The sequence below is a fragment of the Podarcis muralis genome, chromosome 2 (assembly GCF_964188315.1).
Source record: "Podarcis muralis chromosome 2, rPodMur119.hap1.1, whole genome shotgun sequence".
Lineage (NCBI taxonomy): Eukaryota > Metazoa > Chordata > Lepidosauria > Squamata > Lacertidae > Podarcis > Podarcis muralis.
Window position 1 is genome coordinate 108,299,213 of NC_135656.1, and position 16,141 is coordinate 108,315,353.

Sequence of the window (16,141 nt, forward strand, 5' to 3'; positions counted from 1 at the left end):
CCAGCATCCAAATACAGTAGATGCATGCACCTCCCCAGTTTGGTGGGCTTTCGGGACAAAGGACCTGTTATCATGATGCACAGTTCCTCTGGCTGGAGCCTGTTCACATAGGATTGGGCATATGAAGACCAAGGGTGGCCAGTATTATAAGCGAATTGTGTAAACATGCCAGTCTTACAGTCAGGGTTTGTGTGTGAGTGGGTGAGTGGGATAATGATTTATAGCACCCCTGTAATTATGTCCATGCATAAGCTGACATGGAGTTACAGTGCTACAACCTTGGTACAAATTTCAAATTAAGTGCACAAAACCAACAAAGAGACAATGACTGCCAGCAATTAGGATAGTTTGAAAAAAATGATTAGGCTGGTGTCTGTGCTCTGTCCTTGCAGTCCTAGGCAATAATGCTTCTTAATACTAGTTTCTGGAAAGTACAGGAGGGCAGAGGGCTCTTGGGCTGAAATCTTGCTTGCTGGTTTTCCCTGGGCATCTGCTTGGCCACTGTGAGAACAGGATGCTGGACTAGGTGGGTCTTTCCCCAATCCTGCAGGCTCTGTTTAGGTTCTAATATGTTAAAATATCTTTACAGTTACCTGTGGCGTAAGAACACTTCAGTTTTACTTCTTATTCATAGAAGAGATTGCTATTGGAGCCTGAGATCATTTTCTCACTTGAAACAGAAATGTCTTATAAGCCAGTTCCACCGTAGATCTCTACTACAAAATGATGGTGCTCTCTTAGGTGTGAATGGAGTGATCATGGGTTTCTCTTGCCATTATCTCATCTGCATTCCTAAAAACTTGGAACATGAAGAGGACAATGAAGAATGGAGGAGGGTGTTCAAATAAGAGAAGGTGCACATGGGGATTGACGTGTGTTCAGTTCTTTCTTGTCTTTCTTAAAAGTCTAACAGGATTCTCTCTCCCCCCCACACACTCCCAAACAGGTGAGGAAGACGATGGTCAGAATTCTACGGAGCCATCTGTGAATTCATTGGGAAGAACAAAGAAACAGTTTAAATGCAGGGAATGTGGAATGTGCTTTAATCACTGTGGAAGAATGAGGATACACCAACAAACTCACACAGCAGAGAAACCATTTGAATGCATTGAATGTGGAAAGAGCTTCAGTGAACATGGAACACTTAGAATACATCAACCAATTCATACGGGGGAGAAACCATTTAAATGTATGGAGTGTGGAAAGAGCTTCAGACATAATGGAGCACTTAGAAGACACCAACAAACTCACACGGGGGAGAAACCATTTAAATGTATTGAATGTGGAATCAGCTTCCGTCATAGTGCAACCCTTAGAATACATCAACGATCTCACACGGGTGAGAAACCATTTAAATGTATTGAATGTGGAAAGAGCTTCAGTGAACATGGAACACTTAGAAGACATCAACAAATTCATACGGGGGAGAAACCATTTAAATGTATGGAGTGTGGAAAGAGCTTCAGACAGAATGTAGCACTTAGGGTGCATCAACGAACACACACTGGGGAGAAACCATTTCAATGTATTGAATGTGGAAAGAGCTTCAGTGATAGTGAAGCCCTCAGAACACATCAACAAAGTCACATAGGGGAGAAACCATTTAAATGTATTGAATGTGGAAAGAGCTTCAGTCAAAGTCGATCACTTAGAATACATCAACGATCTCACACGGGGGAGAAACCATTTAAATGTATTGAATGTGGAAAGAGCTTCAGTCACAGTCAATCACTTAGAAGACATCAACGATCTCACACGGGGGAGAAACCATTTCAATGCACTGAGTGTGGAAAGAGCTTCAGTCATAATGGAGCCCTTAGAACTCATCAGCGAACTCACACGGAGGAGAAACCATTTAAATGTTTTGAATGTGGAAAGAGCTTCAGTCAAAGTCGATCACTTAGAATACATCAACAAACTCACACGGGGGAGAAACCATTTGAATGTATTGAATGTGGAAAGAGCTTCAGTCAAAGTCGATCACTTAGAATACATCAACAAACTCACACGGGGGAGAAACCATTTAAATGCATTGAATGTGGAAAGAACTTCAGTGAAAGTGGAACACTTAGAATACATCAACGAACTCACACGGGGGAGAAACCATTTCAATGCACTGAATGTGGAAAGAGCTTCAGTCATAATGGAACCCTTAGAACACATCAACAAACTCATACGGCAGAGAAACCATTTCAATGTATGGAGTGTGGAAAGAGCTTCATTCAAAGTGGAACACTTAGAAGACATCAACGAACTCATACAGGGCAGAAACCATTTAAATGTATGGAGTGTGGAAAGAGCTTCATTCAAAGTGGAATACTTAGAACACATCAACGAACTCACACAGGGGAGAAACCATTTAATTGCTTTGAATGTGGAAAGAGCTTCAGTCAAAGTGGAAACCTTAAAATACATCAACAAACTCATACAGGGCAGAAACCATTTAAATGAATGGAGTGTGGAAAGAGCTTCAGACAGTGTGGAGACCTTAATATTCATGAGCGAATTCACCCAGGTGAAAAGCCGTATCAAGGTATGCAATGTTCCACTCAAGTTTCACTCTTTACTTCACATCAAGAATCTCATAAAGGCGGAAATCAATTTTAAATGCATGGAATCTGAGTGATGTTTTGGTGTTTGTATTTAAATTTGTATACACTTATATATGTATTAAAGTAACGAAGGTCAGATATACTAAATGTAGAAAAGAAGTTGCAAGTTGGAATGCTCAAGGTGTGTGATGAATCTGTTGAGTTTTGACTTCTGCCCTTCACTGCCAAAATGATGGGCTGCCCTTGTCTTGTGGATCAGCATCTGTCAGCTTCAGGGAAATGGGATACCTCAGATATTGGGAAACAGCGCCCATAAGACTCAGCACATATGGCCAAGATCGATGGGAGTTGTAGTTCCAAAGCTTAAGGGTGGAAAGTATCACGTGTTTTACAACTTTTCATTATGAATAATTGTAGGTACAACTTTTGTTGATACAGAGCTTATTTTTAGCTTCTAGGAGCAGCTGGTCATTTCTGCTTTATAAACAAAGCTAAATATATTGACACACTTTACATTAAAACCAAATTTCAGAACAGAGACAAACTTTTTTTTAATGCCCTTTTTTACTTTACAAACTCTTATCTTCTCAATCCAAGATTTGTTTTTCATATGTATAAAAATACTTTGTTAGCAAGGGGGTATAGAAATAATAATAAAAAAGCTACAATAAAAGCATTCTCAGCATTTAAAAAGAAATGCTAGTTGATGTTCAAGGCGTTGAGTTACAAATTAAGGCAAGGATCAACCATTTCTTCTGCAAGCTGTTCCGCATCCAGTATTTCCCATCTTCTGCCTTCTGAACTATGTTCCTCTGCAAACCACTAGTCCAAATCTATACAGTCCTCCTGCTCCTGGGAAGATTCAGAGGGAAGCTCCCATGAATGCGCCTCAGTGCAGCTCTCCTCAGCTGGGTCCCTGGTTAGGTCTTGGTTTAGGGGAGAAAGCATGGGCCTGGCTCTTGGGTGGGTGTGAGTGGAAAAGGGAAGAGAAGTACAGTGGTACCTCGGGTTACATACACCTCAGGTTACAGACTCCGCTAACCCAGAAATAGTACCTCGGGTTAAGAACTTTACTTCAGGATGAGAACAGGCGGCGCAGCAGCAGTGGGAGGCCCATTAGCTAAAGTGGTGTTTCAGGTTAAGAACAGTTTCAGTTTAAGAATGGACCTCTGGAATGAATTAAGTACTTAACTCGAGGTACCACTGTAGAGGGGATGCTTCTTTTTCCTTGCAAGGCTAGTTCTTGTTTCTCCTTAGTGCGCGCCTGTAATTAGCAAGCGTGCTTTTAACTGGAGTGTATCCCTTTGTCTTGGATTGCAAGATGATTCAGGAGGCCTGTGGCGTTTGCCTCCTAGGATGGGTCATAAGGGGACTTCCGGGTTGGCGCCATCGCCGAATGGCGGACTCCCTCCGAGCTCCGGAGGGAGTCTGCTTGGCAGGGGCTGGGTCCTACCGCGCCGGCGACGCGGGGACCCTCAAAAACCACGGGCATGGAGCCCGTGGACATGGGTGACTCGGCGGGCACCGTTAGCGCCCTCCCGACTCGTGAAGGAGCCTTTTTAAAGGCTACGGAATGGGTGCCGGGGAGTGGCGTGGTGCTGTGAGTCCTCTGCTTTCCCTGCCGAGCGAAGCCACATGCCATTCGACGGAGAGCGCTGACTTCTTCTATTGAAAATTCGGACTATAAACAACAACCCGTGAGTAATTTGGAAATCGGGCCTAAAAGGAGAAAAAAAGAATTTTTTTTCGGATTCGGCACGAGCGGGGGAGATCCAAAAAGGAAGTCAGTCCCCCCCCCCTATTGTAAACATTCTAAAACAAGGATTGGGCAACCAAGGTCGAGAAAGGAGCTTATTTCTGCTTATTGATAAAAATTATTAATTCCACGATGGGAAATTATAAGAACTGTGCTAGAGGAGAAGAGTGGAGGGTGAGAATGAAAATGTAACCCCCCCCAGGGAACCGGGGCGATTCGTGAGAGAGCCTGGTGAAGAGAGACGGAGACTTTGACAGCTGTCAAAGTAGCTGTCAAAGTTGGAGAATATAAAGAGGACTTTGCCATGAGGACTTTGCTGGTTAGTTTTGTTACAATTTGGATATAAACTGTCGAAAATAAGGAATAACAATTTGACTTTTGGATCAGAGGAAACAAAGTTACTACAAACCCCCTAGAGGGTTTTTGGGACATTACAAGAACGGTCGTAAGAGGAAAAATACTCTTGGAATCGTACAGGACTTGCTATCTTCTGGGAAAGCTGCAAAACTGAAACAGTATTTAGTCTACAGAGGTGTTTATATTAAAGGAGACAGTAGAATTATCTATTGAAGAAAGGAAGGGACTGGACGTAAGTTTTTGTTCCTGAACAAACAACAACTTCTGTAGAGGTACCAAATTTCTGAATTAGAACGTTTTAGCAGCAGAACAGGAAAAGAAACCTGAGAAAGTGAGAAAAAAGAACAAAGGACTGATTACGACTTGGAAAGAACAAGGGAGGAGCCATAAAGACCAAGGAAACTAAAGGCCCTTTGGGGGCCTCTTTTAGACTGGGTGTTTGAAGTTAAATATCATTTAAAAAAAAATTAAAAAAAAAACCGGCAAGGTGGAACTGGGGAAAAAACTGGCCATGGATTTGAGATCTCCAGGCTGACAATAGACAGACTGATGGATATGGGGAATTCAAACCAGGGAAGGGGGGGTAGATTTGGAATCCAAAGGCTGTGCAACTATTTTTTGAATCCTTTTATATCCTTTATCTTCTATATCTTTTTATATCTTTTTGTATATCTTTTACTTTGATTGGACGTGTTTATTAAAAAAGGGAATTCGTGGAAGGAAACTGGGGTGGACCTTGGGGGAAAAAAAATTTCTGTTAATGATGAGGGATGGTGGAATGACTGTATAAATTAAATTGAATAGTGGGTTAAACAAATTAAGTTTTAAATTGGGAGTAAGAGCTTGTAGAACCAAATTAATGAAAGGGGAATACAGTTGGGAGGGGGAGGGTGGAGTCCCATAAAGTTGGCAATGAAAGTAAGGTTTTAAGTGTATTTTATTTTTCTTTTTTCTTTGTATTTCTATCTTTTGTGTTTTGGAAACTTTAATAAATATGATTTTAAAAAAAAAGGATGGGTCATAAGGAAAGGGTTAAAATGGGTGTGATGTGATTGGCCAGTGAGAATGCAAGGGGGGAGTAAAAGTTAGAGTGGGAGGTTTTGAAAGTCAGTTGAGGTTTGGGAACTGGAGAAGGAAGAGGGAGGAATAGGCAGTGGGTTGGTTGAGTTGTATTGTGAGAGAGAGAGAGGAATTATTAGGTTGAGTCAGATAGATAGTTGGAATAATCAGTTTGGAGTTGTTAGGAACTAAGATTAAGAAACTGACAAGAGAAAAATAAACTGAAGCCATACGCTTGTTCCTGCATTTAAAAATAAACTTGATTATTTGTTAATGTTAACAACTGTCTGGGCTCCGTGTGTCTCCGTGAGAAGCAGGGTGGGGGCAGCGAAGAAAGCAATCACAGTGGTGGCACAGGGTCAATAGACCGTCAAACGTCTGGGGGCCCTGTGTGATCGCCACAAGGCCTTAGAGGGAAGCACATGTATCTCATATGTGCCTTGAGAGCAATGGTGGAGGGACGGTCGGGGTGCTTAAAAGTAAGCTGTTGTTTCGGTGGGGGGGGGGGAAGAGTCTTAGCGACTTCAAAAAGGAAGAGCCAACCGCGCCTACAGGATACGTGTGCTTTCTACTCTGATTTGGAAGATGGGCAGTGGAAGTGGCACATGCTTGTGCTAAAAGCAGATCTAATGAAGATTAAGTTAATGACAACCTTTTAAAAAATTAATATTCTTTATTGATTAAAAAATTGCATGTCTGTACAAACATTATGTACAATCTCTTAACAGGTAGAAAAAAAGAAAATAATATAAAATATTTAACTTTACAAAACATAATGTTCTTAATCCATGATTTGCTTTTATAATGTATAAAAATGTTTATTTCCTGGCCCACTTCCCATCACTGTGGGGGGAGCCTGGGGCAAGGGATAAGAATGCAGGGTCGGCCTGACATCCATCAGATCTCTGGCTCCGACAGCGACCATCCAGGCATTCCTGAAAAACTCCCAATCAGGACATGAAGGCGACAGCCCTGTCTGAGGAAATCCCGTATACAAATATCCAATTTCCTAGCTGCCAGCCTTTATGTGGCCAAAATGGAACCCTTCTTCCAAGGAAGAGAGGGAGGTACCAGTAACCTTGAGGCAGCTCCACTGGTTACGTATGTCCAATAATTTTTTAGGTGGGGGGAAAAGATAGCCAAAGCCACGCAATGAGAACTGCACATGCTCAGTGGATACAGAAAACTGGCTGTGGGGGTGGGTCGCCGGTGGACAGCAGGAATGGAAAACTGGAGAGGGATAGATAGCAATGGAGTGTGCTGGAAAAGGGAAATGTTTTGGATCAGAAGCACTCAGTGCCTCAGCATTTTCATCCATGTCTTTACTGGACAGGCTGCTCTGGTGCTTATCACTGGAGACAGAGAGAGTACCTTGCCTTCAGCTTCTTCTCAATGGCAGCATTCACCTCCCATCATCCACAGCCATAGATGATGATTGCTGAGCCTGATGGGGGTTGTAATTCAGCAACATCTGGAGGGCCAGAGGTTCCCACACTTACCTGCAGGCTCCGTCCTAAGACCGAGTTCATCAGAGTTGGGTCCTTGTTGGCTAAGAGCGCCAGGGATGATGGGAGTTGTAGTCCAACAACATCTAGGGACCCAAGACTGAATGACGTCGGCTTGTAGGATATATTGTTGCCTAGGCTAAGCAGTCCTGGGTCTTGGGAGGAGGCCACACGTATACAGTGGTGCCTCGCAAGACGAAATTAATCCGTTCTGTGAGGCTCTTCGTCTTGCGGTTTTTTCGTCTTGCGAAGCAAGTCCATTGACAGCTTAGCGGATTAGCGCTATTAGCGGTTTAGCGGCTTTTAGCGGATCAGCTGATAAGCGGCTTATCAGCGGATCAGCTGATAAGCGGCTTAGCGGCTTAGGAAAGGGGGGGAAAAGGGGGGGAAACCCGCAGGAACTCGCAAGACATTTCGTCTTGCGAAGCAAGCCCATAGGGAAATTCGTTTTGCGAAGTGCCTCCAAAACGGAAAACCCTTTCGTCTAGTGGGTTTTCCGTCTTGCGAGGCGTTCGTCTTGCGGGGCACCACTGTACAGGACACTGCAAAAGACACAGGGTGCCATAAGCCAGACAGAGAGTAATCCCTCCCTATACATGTAAATAGAGAGACTTCTGTTCAGGAGATTTCTGTATAAAGAACTCTTTATAGAGGGGAAAATGTGGACTAAGTGAGGTTGGAGTGGAACCATGTTTGTTTAAATATGACAATGGAAAATATGCTCTCCATTTAAATTTTTATTAAAATAATTCGTTCAGTTACCCAGAAGAGTCATTAGGCTTTTTTTTGCTGTAAGCTACTTCATACATTGTAAGAAGTGGGTCAGGAAACCCTTGATCCCGCTCCTTAAAATACTGAATGGACTCCTAAATAAATATGCATAGTCCCAGACTGCACTGCAGCCCACATCTCAGAATAACAGATAGGCACCATACTGAGATTTCTGTAACTACTCCATACAGGGCATGTTATAAGGTGATAGTAAATCTGCTGCATACATGTTATCTATGTGCTTTGTGGAGTATGCCTCAGCATTTTCATCCATGTCAGGCTGCTCTGGTGCACTGGAGACAGAGAGAGTACCTTGCCTTCAACTTCTTCTCAATGGCAGCATCCACCTCCCATCATCCACAGCCATAGATGACGATTGCTGAGCCTGATGGGGGTTGTAGTTCAGCAACATCTGGAGGGCCAGAGGTTCCCACACTTACCTGCAGGCTCCGGCCTAAGACCGAGATAATCAGAGTTGGGTCCTTGTTGGCTAAGAGCGCCAGGGATGATGGGAGTTGTAGTCCAACAACATCTAGGGACCCAAGATTGAATGACACTGGCTTGTAGGATATATTGTTGCCTAGGCTAAGCAGTCCTAGGTCTTGGGAGGAGGCCACACGTATACAGTGGTGCCTCGCAAGACGAAATTAATCCGTCTTGCGAGGCGTTCGTCTTGCGGGGCACCACTGTACCACTTTGAGTTTCGTGATGGAAGAAGTGAAGGATATGGCAGCAGGAAACTAGAATGTTTCTTAAATAAATCAAGGCCCATGGTTGCTTTTTGCTGAGCCCTGCTATAGAGGCCTGCAGGACTCTGCCTCATGTTGGATTTTGGGCAGAGGGGAGATGTGTTGCCAGGATACTTTTTTCATCCTGCTTGCATTCTTTCTGTATAAAGAATGTAAATAATTTTAACTGATTTTAATAGCGTTCTGATACTGCTTCTAACTGCCGAGGGTGGGGCCTTATAGTGAAGGGTGGCAACAAAATAACAATCTGAATACAGTGCTCTGCATTGGGATTCAAAAGGGGCAAGCTAGGATGAGTTTCGTTTGCCTAACTGGGCTCCCAAAATTGTTTCCTATGGTAATGACACACGGCATGAACCTCACAGAAGTGAGTGAAAAGCAAAATGAAACCTATTCAGTTAGCTAACCTTGACCATGGCAGAAATGCATTTTCCCACCTTCCCTTGAAACAGCCTTGCCCTACAACGCTATGTCACAAGCTGTCCATGGCAACGATCCCAGATCTCAGAAGGCAGGCAGTGGGGACGAGTTCTGTGTTGCCCTGTGAGGAACACAAAACGGCACTGGAGGCTGCCATTGTGGGCTCCATTTGTTCACTGCCACCTCCTGATTGCTTGCCTTCTCCACATCCACGCCACATTTAAATCACTCTAGTACCACTTCAGTCAGTCATGGATTCCCCCAAAGCATTCTGGGAGCTGTAGTGAGTCTGGCTGGCTGTTGCTGTTGCTGCTGCTGCTTGTCACTGTTCACTGTTTCTGTGTGTCTGTGAGGAGAATACAGTGGTGCCTTGCAAGACGAAATTAATGCGTTCCGTGAGGCTCTTCGTATAGCGGTTTTTCGTCTTGCGAAGCAAGCCCATAGACAGCTTAGTGGATTAGCGCTATTAGCGGTTTAGCGGCTTTTAGCGATCAGCTGTTAAGCAGCTTATCAGTGGATCAGCTGATAAGCGGCTTAGCGGCTTAGGAAAAGGGGGGGAGGGAAAAAACCCCGCAGGAACTCCATAGGGAAATTCGTTTTGTGAAGCGCCTCCAAAATGGAAAACCCTTTCGTCTAGCGGGTTTTCCGTCTTGCGAGGCGTTCGTCTTGCGGGGCACCACTGTACAGGACACTGCAAAAGACACAGGGTGCCATAAGCCAGACAGAGAGTAATCCCTCCCTATACATGTAAATAGAGAGATTTCTGTATAAAGAACTCTTTATAGAGGGGGAAATGGGGACTAAGTGAGGTTGGAGTGGAACCATGTTTGCATAAATATGACAATGAAAAATATGCTCTCCATTTAATTTTTTATTAAAATAATTCATTCAGTTACCCAGAAGAGTCATTAGGCTTTTTTTTGTTGTAAGCTACTTCATACATTGTAAGAAGTGGGTAAGGAAACCCTTGATCCCGCTCCTTAAAATACCGAATGGGATTCCTAAATAAATATGCATAGGCCCAGGCTGCACAAAAACTGTTATTTTGTACTGCAGCCCACATCTCAGAATTACAGATAGGCACCATAATGAGATTTCTGTAACTGCTCCATACAGGGCATGTTATAAGGTGATAGTAAACCTGCTGAATACATGTTATCTATGTGCTTTGTGGAGTATGTTTGGGGGCTTAGAGGAAATTTCCTCAACTACAACCCAAAATGTCTTATTTACCTACCACATATTGTCTGCCTCTTAGGTGCAAAACAAGGTGGCAGCCCTAATTCCTAGACTGGCCCTTTGCAGGATCACATTCCATGGCTTTCCAATGAAGCTGCGTTGAAGAATGTTAATGGATGAGGGAGACTGCTGTTTTTTTAAAATGTTTTTACTAAATTCTTGGGTACACCCAGAGTCCCTGTTTTCAAGTTACAGAATCCTTCAAACAAGTCCTATTCAGAGTGAGACAGTACTGTTCTGGGCAATATGGAGTTGGGGGGGGGGGGAAGAATAGTGGGAAGAGAGAGGGAAGGAAAGCGAGAAAGAAATAAACATTTCATTCATTTCTATAGTATGTGAGTTTTTGCATCAGCGTCAGGTAAACAGGTATTTTATTTTTATTGGCAGTGGGAGAGACCAGAGGGCTCAGGAAGGTGGTCGGTTACAGGATATTCGTCAAAGCAACGACCAATCTCTGTGGTGTTTCAGAGTGACCCGCAATGCGAGGGAGCCATTGCCTGCTGCAGTCAACATGTGGCGACCGTGTGTGTCTAAAATCCCAGGAGGCAGAGACCCAAATCTGGACTGAGACAAGGGGATGGCAGATCTTTAACTAGGAAGTGACCTGTAGGAATGTTTAGAAAGGCAGGAGAGGATATATTATTTGATGATATCTTTACTAACTTGCGTTAACAAGTTCTCTATCTTAGCATAATTCAAACATTCTCCTTTTCAAATTTGCACAGCGGTAAGCTCATTGCAGGCTGATGTGAGCCTCACTATTTAAGAGTCCTGGTAAGATCCCTTGTTATCCCTCTTTAAAAGTGTAGAGACGAGAATCTTATTAAAATCAATATACAGGTAGTTTACTCATTTTCATTCAGTTCACAATTAGATTCCTGAAGGCAGGCTTATATATATATAGATATATATATATCTATATATAAACTATCATATAAAGGAGTTCGTCCCAAGTGATTGCAACTGAACAGTCACTTCTCCTAACACATAGAGAGAGAGAAATGGAGAAGAAAGAATGAAGTACATGGAGGAGGCAGAGACCCAAATCTAGACTGAGACAAGGGGATGGCGGATCTCCAGCTAGGGATTAACTCCAGCTCCTTCTGCCCCCTGACTAGAAAAATCATGTCCCCCACAAAAAAAGCCCACCCTGAGATTCCTTCCTCTTTCACTCTCCAATTTTACAAAGGCAAACTCCTATTATGCAGCCCTGTATGGAGAAGCTTTTAATGCTGATGTATCATTGGTTTTTAAAAAAATATTCTATTGGGAACTGCTCTAGTGGCTGGGGAAACCCAGCCATTTGAGCAGGTACAAATAATGTTGTTATAATACTATTATTATGCTTAATTGAATAAGGTTTCCTGGATAAGGTTGCCACCATGAGGAGACAGTGCTGGGATTCCTGCATTGCAGGGGGTTGGACTAGATGATTCTCAGGGTGCCCTTCCATCTCTATGTGATACGGAAGGAACAGGGGGGGGGGTACCCATCCTTCCCCACCGCTCCCTGAAGGGGTTCGAGGCCGGCTGGGCACTGCAGGGGCCCCCGCACCATTGCATAGGCACCACACTGTACCCCTGCCTTGTAAATAAAAGGCTCTCTTTCCTGTCTTCACGCGGGCGGAATAAGCCCCATCTTTCCTATGCCTTTCTCTCACCCTATTCCTAACGTGAGTGTATCCATTCTTGCTACAATGTGTCCATTTTGTTTCCGCTTTTGATCACCAATACGGAATAGGTCAGAAAGCATAGAAAACCTTTGGAAATTGATATAAAATCAACCATAACTCTGATTTCCTAGCTCTTGGTGTCATTCAACTCAGCTCCCTTTGGACTCCATGATGGCACCCCGACCTCCATAATCCCTGAAGCGGCAGGGCACGTACACAGGAACTTCCTAATCCTGTCAGATCGTTTCGCCTAACCCTTCCTCCGGGCAATACCAGGTGGCAGACGATGCATATCTCTGGCCCTTTGTCCTGCCACCACCGGTACTTGATAAATGTTTATCTTTGTGTATCTCTCGCTCTACATATTTCCCCCTCCCTTATCTCAAATGTTAATTAGTGTAACCCCACCTTTCTCTGAGATATTCATGACGTGTGTAATATATTCATGATGTAATCCATGAAACCCAACCTTCCCATAATGTATTCATGACGTTTCGTGCACTGTATGCTGGGACTTGGAGGGAACTTTTAAAAGTTTATGTCGCCCCATTCTCGGGGTTCAATCTCGCCTTGAACCTGTTGCGCAATAAACTTGGATCTTCTGCAGTTTGCTCCTGTCCGGCTGAGCTCATTTTCTTCCGCAGGGACCCGCGGACTTACCTAGTCCGACGAGCTGGGTGGCATAATAGCCCTGCACCCAGATTTTTCCGTAACACTATGATTTTAACAGGGACTAGATGGGCTTGATCAAACTACAGGGCTCTTCATGTGATCTGTGTGTGTGTGTGTGTGTGATAGAGAGAGAGAGAGAGAGAGAGAGAGAGAGAGAGAGAGAGAGAACACCTTCAGCAAGAGGCCCCTGTCTCTTTTTTGCAACTAGGATGAATCAGCTGCAATACCCCCACACTTGACCCACCGCTTCCTGCCTGCTCTTTCTCCACCCCAACCCCAATTATGGGTATTGCATTGCGCACACGCCACGAAAGCTTGCTGCACCCCAAGGCGCTTTGCACTCAGCGGATTCCTTGCAAGACAAGGACAGTGCAGGACGGCAGAGGGGGCGGGTCAGCTGTTCTGCTTAAGCCGAGCCCCCTTTCCCAAGTCAGTATAGAGCAGCAGCACCTCCCCCAGCAGCTTCCACTCTCTGGCTTTAACCCTTAAGGCAACGAGCATCTGTTCCCTGTACTCGAAGCCCAGGTTCCCTCCGTCCTCTCCCCATTGGCTGGGTACTGCAAGGCTTTCCCCTTACAATTATCCCCCGGAGATATCCTGCCTCCCAGGCGGGGGCTCCCATTCCCGCCCCCGCTGCCCAGGGTCGCTGCTGCTGCCAGGATTTCGGGTGAGTGCAAAGCCAGCGGCGGGGAAGGAGGGAAGGGGTCCAGGATGAGAAGCCCCGGGACGGGGAGAAGAAGAGAAGGGAGGAAAGGGAGCTGTTTCTCTTAATGGGGCCTTGAAGGTGGAGGGAGGGAGGGGTTTCCACTGTGGAAAGAGAAAAGCTTCCTCCTGCCCAGATCTGGGGCAATGGGAGTTGCAGGGAAGGAGGCGGGAAAGGGGAGAGGGCTGGGTATTGCAGACCAGCCTCGCCATAGTAGTAATAATAGTAATAGTAATATGATATTTATACCCCGCCCATTTTCTGGGTTTCCCCAGCCACTCTGGGCGGCTTCCAGTAAAATAAGAAACACCAAAAACATCCAAACATCCAAGTCTTCCGTTTTGTAGAGGAGATGGGGACATGGATTGCTGGATGGCAGAGGGAGAAAGAGGGAAAGATGGGGAGGAAAACAAAGGCAGGGGGGGCAGGCAGGAAGAAGGAAGGGCTGAGGCCTCCTCCAAAGAGCTCTTTGTTCCTTGAACTCCTTGCATAAAGTAGTGGGGGGAAAGGGCCGGATTGAGGTTTGATGAGGCCCTAAGCTACTGGAGGTCATGGGGCCCTTTATATGTCCAGCTGTCCTTTGTCAACAACAAATTGTCGCTGTTTTTTGTGTTGAATATATGCTATATGGTAATTTATGGACCTAATAGGTATCTAAAACCATTTGCACATAACAGAGTATGTATTTTCTCAAGGTAATTGTTGAACTGAAATACAATTATGAAGTATATTAATAGTGAAATAATTATTAAGCTCTAACTTAAAATGATTTTGTTATTCATAACAAACTTAATATTGCAAACACATTGGCATTTGGCAATAACAAAAGTTCCTTTAGAAACACAATTTACAAAGACTCCTAATCTAGTCCTAGAAACTTGCTATAATAATAGGTGTAAATATATGATGCAAACTACTAATAATTATAAATAGCATTATTAATATGAAATTAAGTGTTATAACCTGTACAATGCAATTGTAGTTAATACAATCCATTTTTTAATATCAGTACTGTATCAATATTACCATAATAGTCCACATTCTTCATTGGGACAGCAGACCTTTGTACCCTGTTACACTTAGTGAGTGTAAAAGACAGTATTTCTAGTAATATGTCGCAATTTTAAATAATAGCAATACTATACACACCTGTACATAAAAATTATTTTACAGGACTAATTGTATTAATGCATCTACCCAATACCCATTCAGCTGTATAATTTTATCATGATTCATTGTGTACTGTGTTTACAAACACTACACAAACATGATCTAAATTGCAATACTTTCCTTATTGCCTTTGCCAAAGCAAAGTCACTCATGATATCATCAAATGATAAACTGCTTAGCTTGTCACTTTCTATGTACATGAGGCTGAGGTAACATAATTTATCTTGAGACATTGTTGTTCCAAATTCATTTTTTATCCTCTTCAGCTGAGAAACGGATCTTTACAAATGGCAATTTGCAATCATCATTCAGAGGAACATTCTCAGAATTGCTTCTACATTAGGGAATGCTGATTGGACATCGTTGTTGTTGTTTAGTCACTTAGTCGTGTCTGACTCTTTGTGACCCCATGGACCAGAGCACGCCAGGCACTCCTGTTTTCTACTGCCTCCTGCAGTCTGGTCAAACTCATGTTAGTAGCTTTGAGAGCACTGTCCAACCATCTCGTCCTCTGCATATAAGTTAAATAAGCAAGGAGACAATATACAGCCTTGTCGTACTCCTTTCCCAATTTTGAGCCAATCAGTTGTTCCATATCCAGTTCTAACTGTTGCTTCTTGTCCCACATAGAGATTTCTCAGGAGACAGATGAGGTGGTCAGGCACTCCCATTTCTTTAAGAACTTGCCATAGTTTGCTGTGGTCCACACAGTCAAAGGCTTTTGCGTAGTCAATGAAGCAGAAGTAGATGATTTTCTGGAACTCTCTGGCTTTCTCCATAATCCAGCGCATGTTTGCAATTTGGTCTCTGGGTCCTCTGCCCCTTCAGAATCCAGCTTCCACTTAATAATAATAATAATATCTTTATTGTCATTACCCCCTCTTGGGGACAACGAAATTACTTGACTGCTCCATAAAAACCCTAATTAAAACAATACAGTATAGTACAGCAAGGTAGATTAGATGACTTTCAAAGTCCAGGCTTTCCATTCAGGGCCGAGATCGCTCTGGAGAAGAAGCTGTTCTTCAGACGGCTCGTTCTTGTCTTCATCGTCCTGTATCTCCGTTCCGACGGCAGGAACTCGAAGAGACAGTGACCAGGATGCGATGGAACTTTTACTATGTCCAGTGCCTTCCTATGGCACCTTGTGGCATAAATCTGCTCTAAGGTGGAGAGTGGGCAGCCAACAATGCTCTCTGCTGCCTTAACAACTCTGCACAACCCCATCCTGTCCTGGGTAGTACAGCTTCCTTAGTACAGCTTCCGTACCACACACTTCTGGGAGTTCTCAGTCTACATACTGCTTAAGCCTGCCTTGTAGAATTTTAAGCATAACCTTGCTAGCGTATGAAATGAGCACAATTGTGCGGTAGTTGGATCATTCTTAGGCGCTGCCCTTCTTTGGGATTGCGTTGTAGACTGATCTTCTCCAATCCTCTGGCCACTGCTGAGTTTTCCAAACTTGCTGGCATATTGAGTATAGCACCTTAACAGTATCATCTTTTAAGATTTTAAA

The 16,141-nt window shown here is 43.8% G+C and overlaps 2 protein-coding genes across 2 annotated transcripts in view; both read left to right on the top strand.

The window, feature by feature from the left end:
- Nucleotides 1–16,141, top strand: part of LOC144325910 (uncharacterized) — a 56,212-nt gene that overhangs the window by 31,527 nt on the left and 8,544 nt on the right. Inside the window, 1 exon segment of the mRNA XM_077920810.1 lies at nt 947–2,525. Within this exon segment, the coding sequence (XP_077776936.1) occupies nt 947–2,525 (1,579 nt within the window).
- LOC144325905 (uncharacterized) overlaps nt 12,923–16,141 on the top strand; it is a 42,730-nt gene continuing 39,511 nt past the window's right edge. Inside the window, exon 1 of the mRNA XM_077920789.1 lies at nt 12,923–13,419. The gene's annotated coding sequence lies outside the window, so the exon portion shown is untranslated. The remainder of the gene's footprint in view (nt 13,420–16,141) is intronic.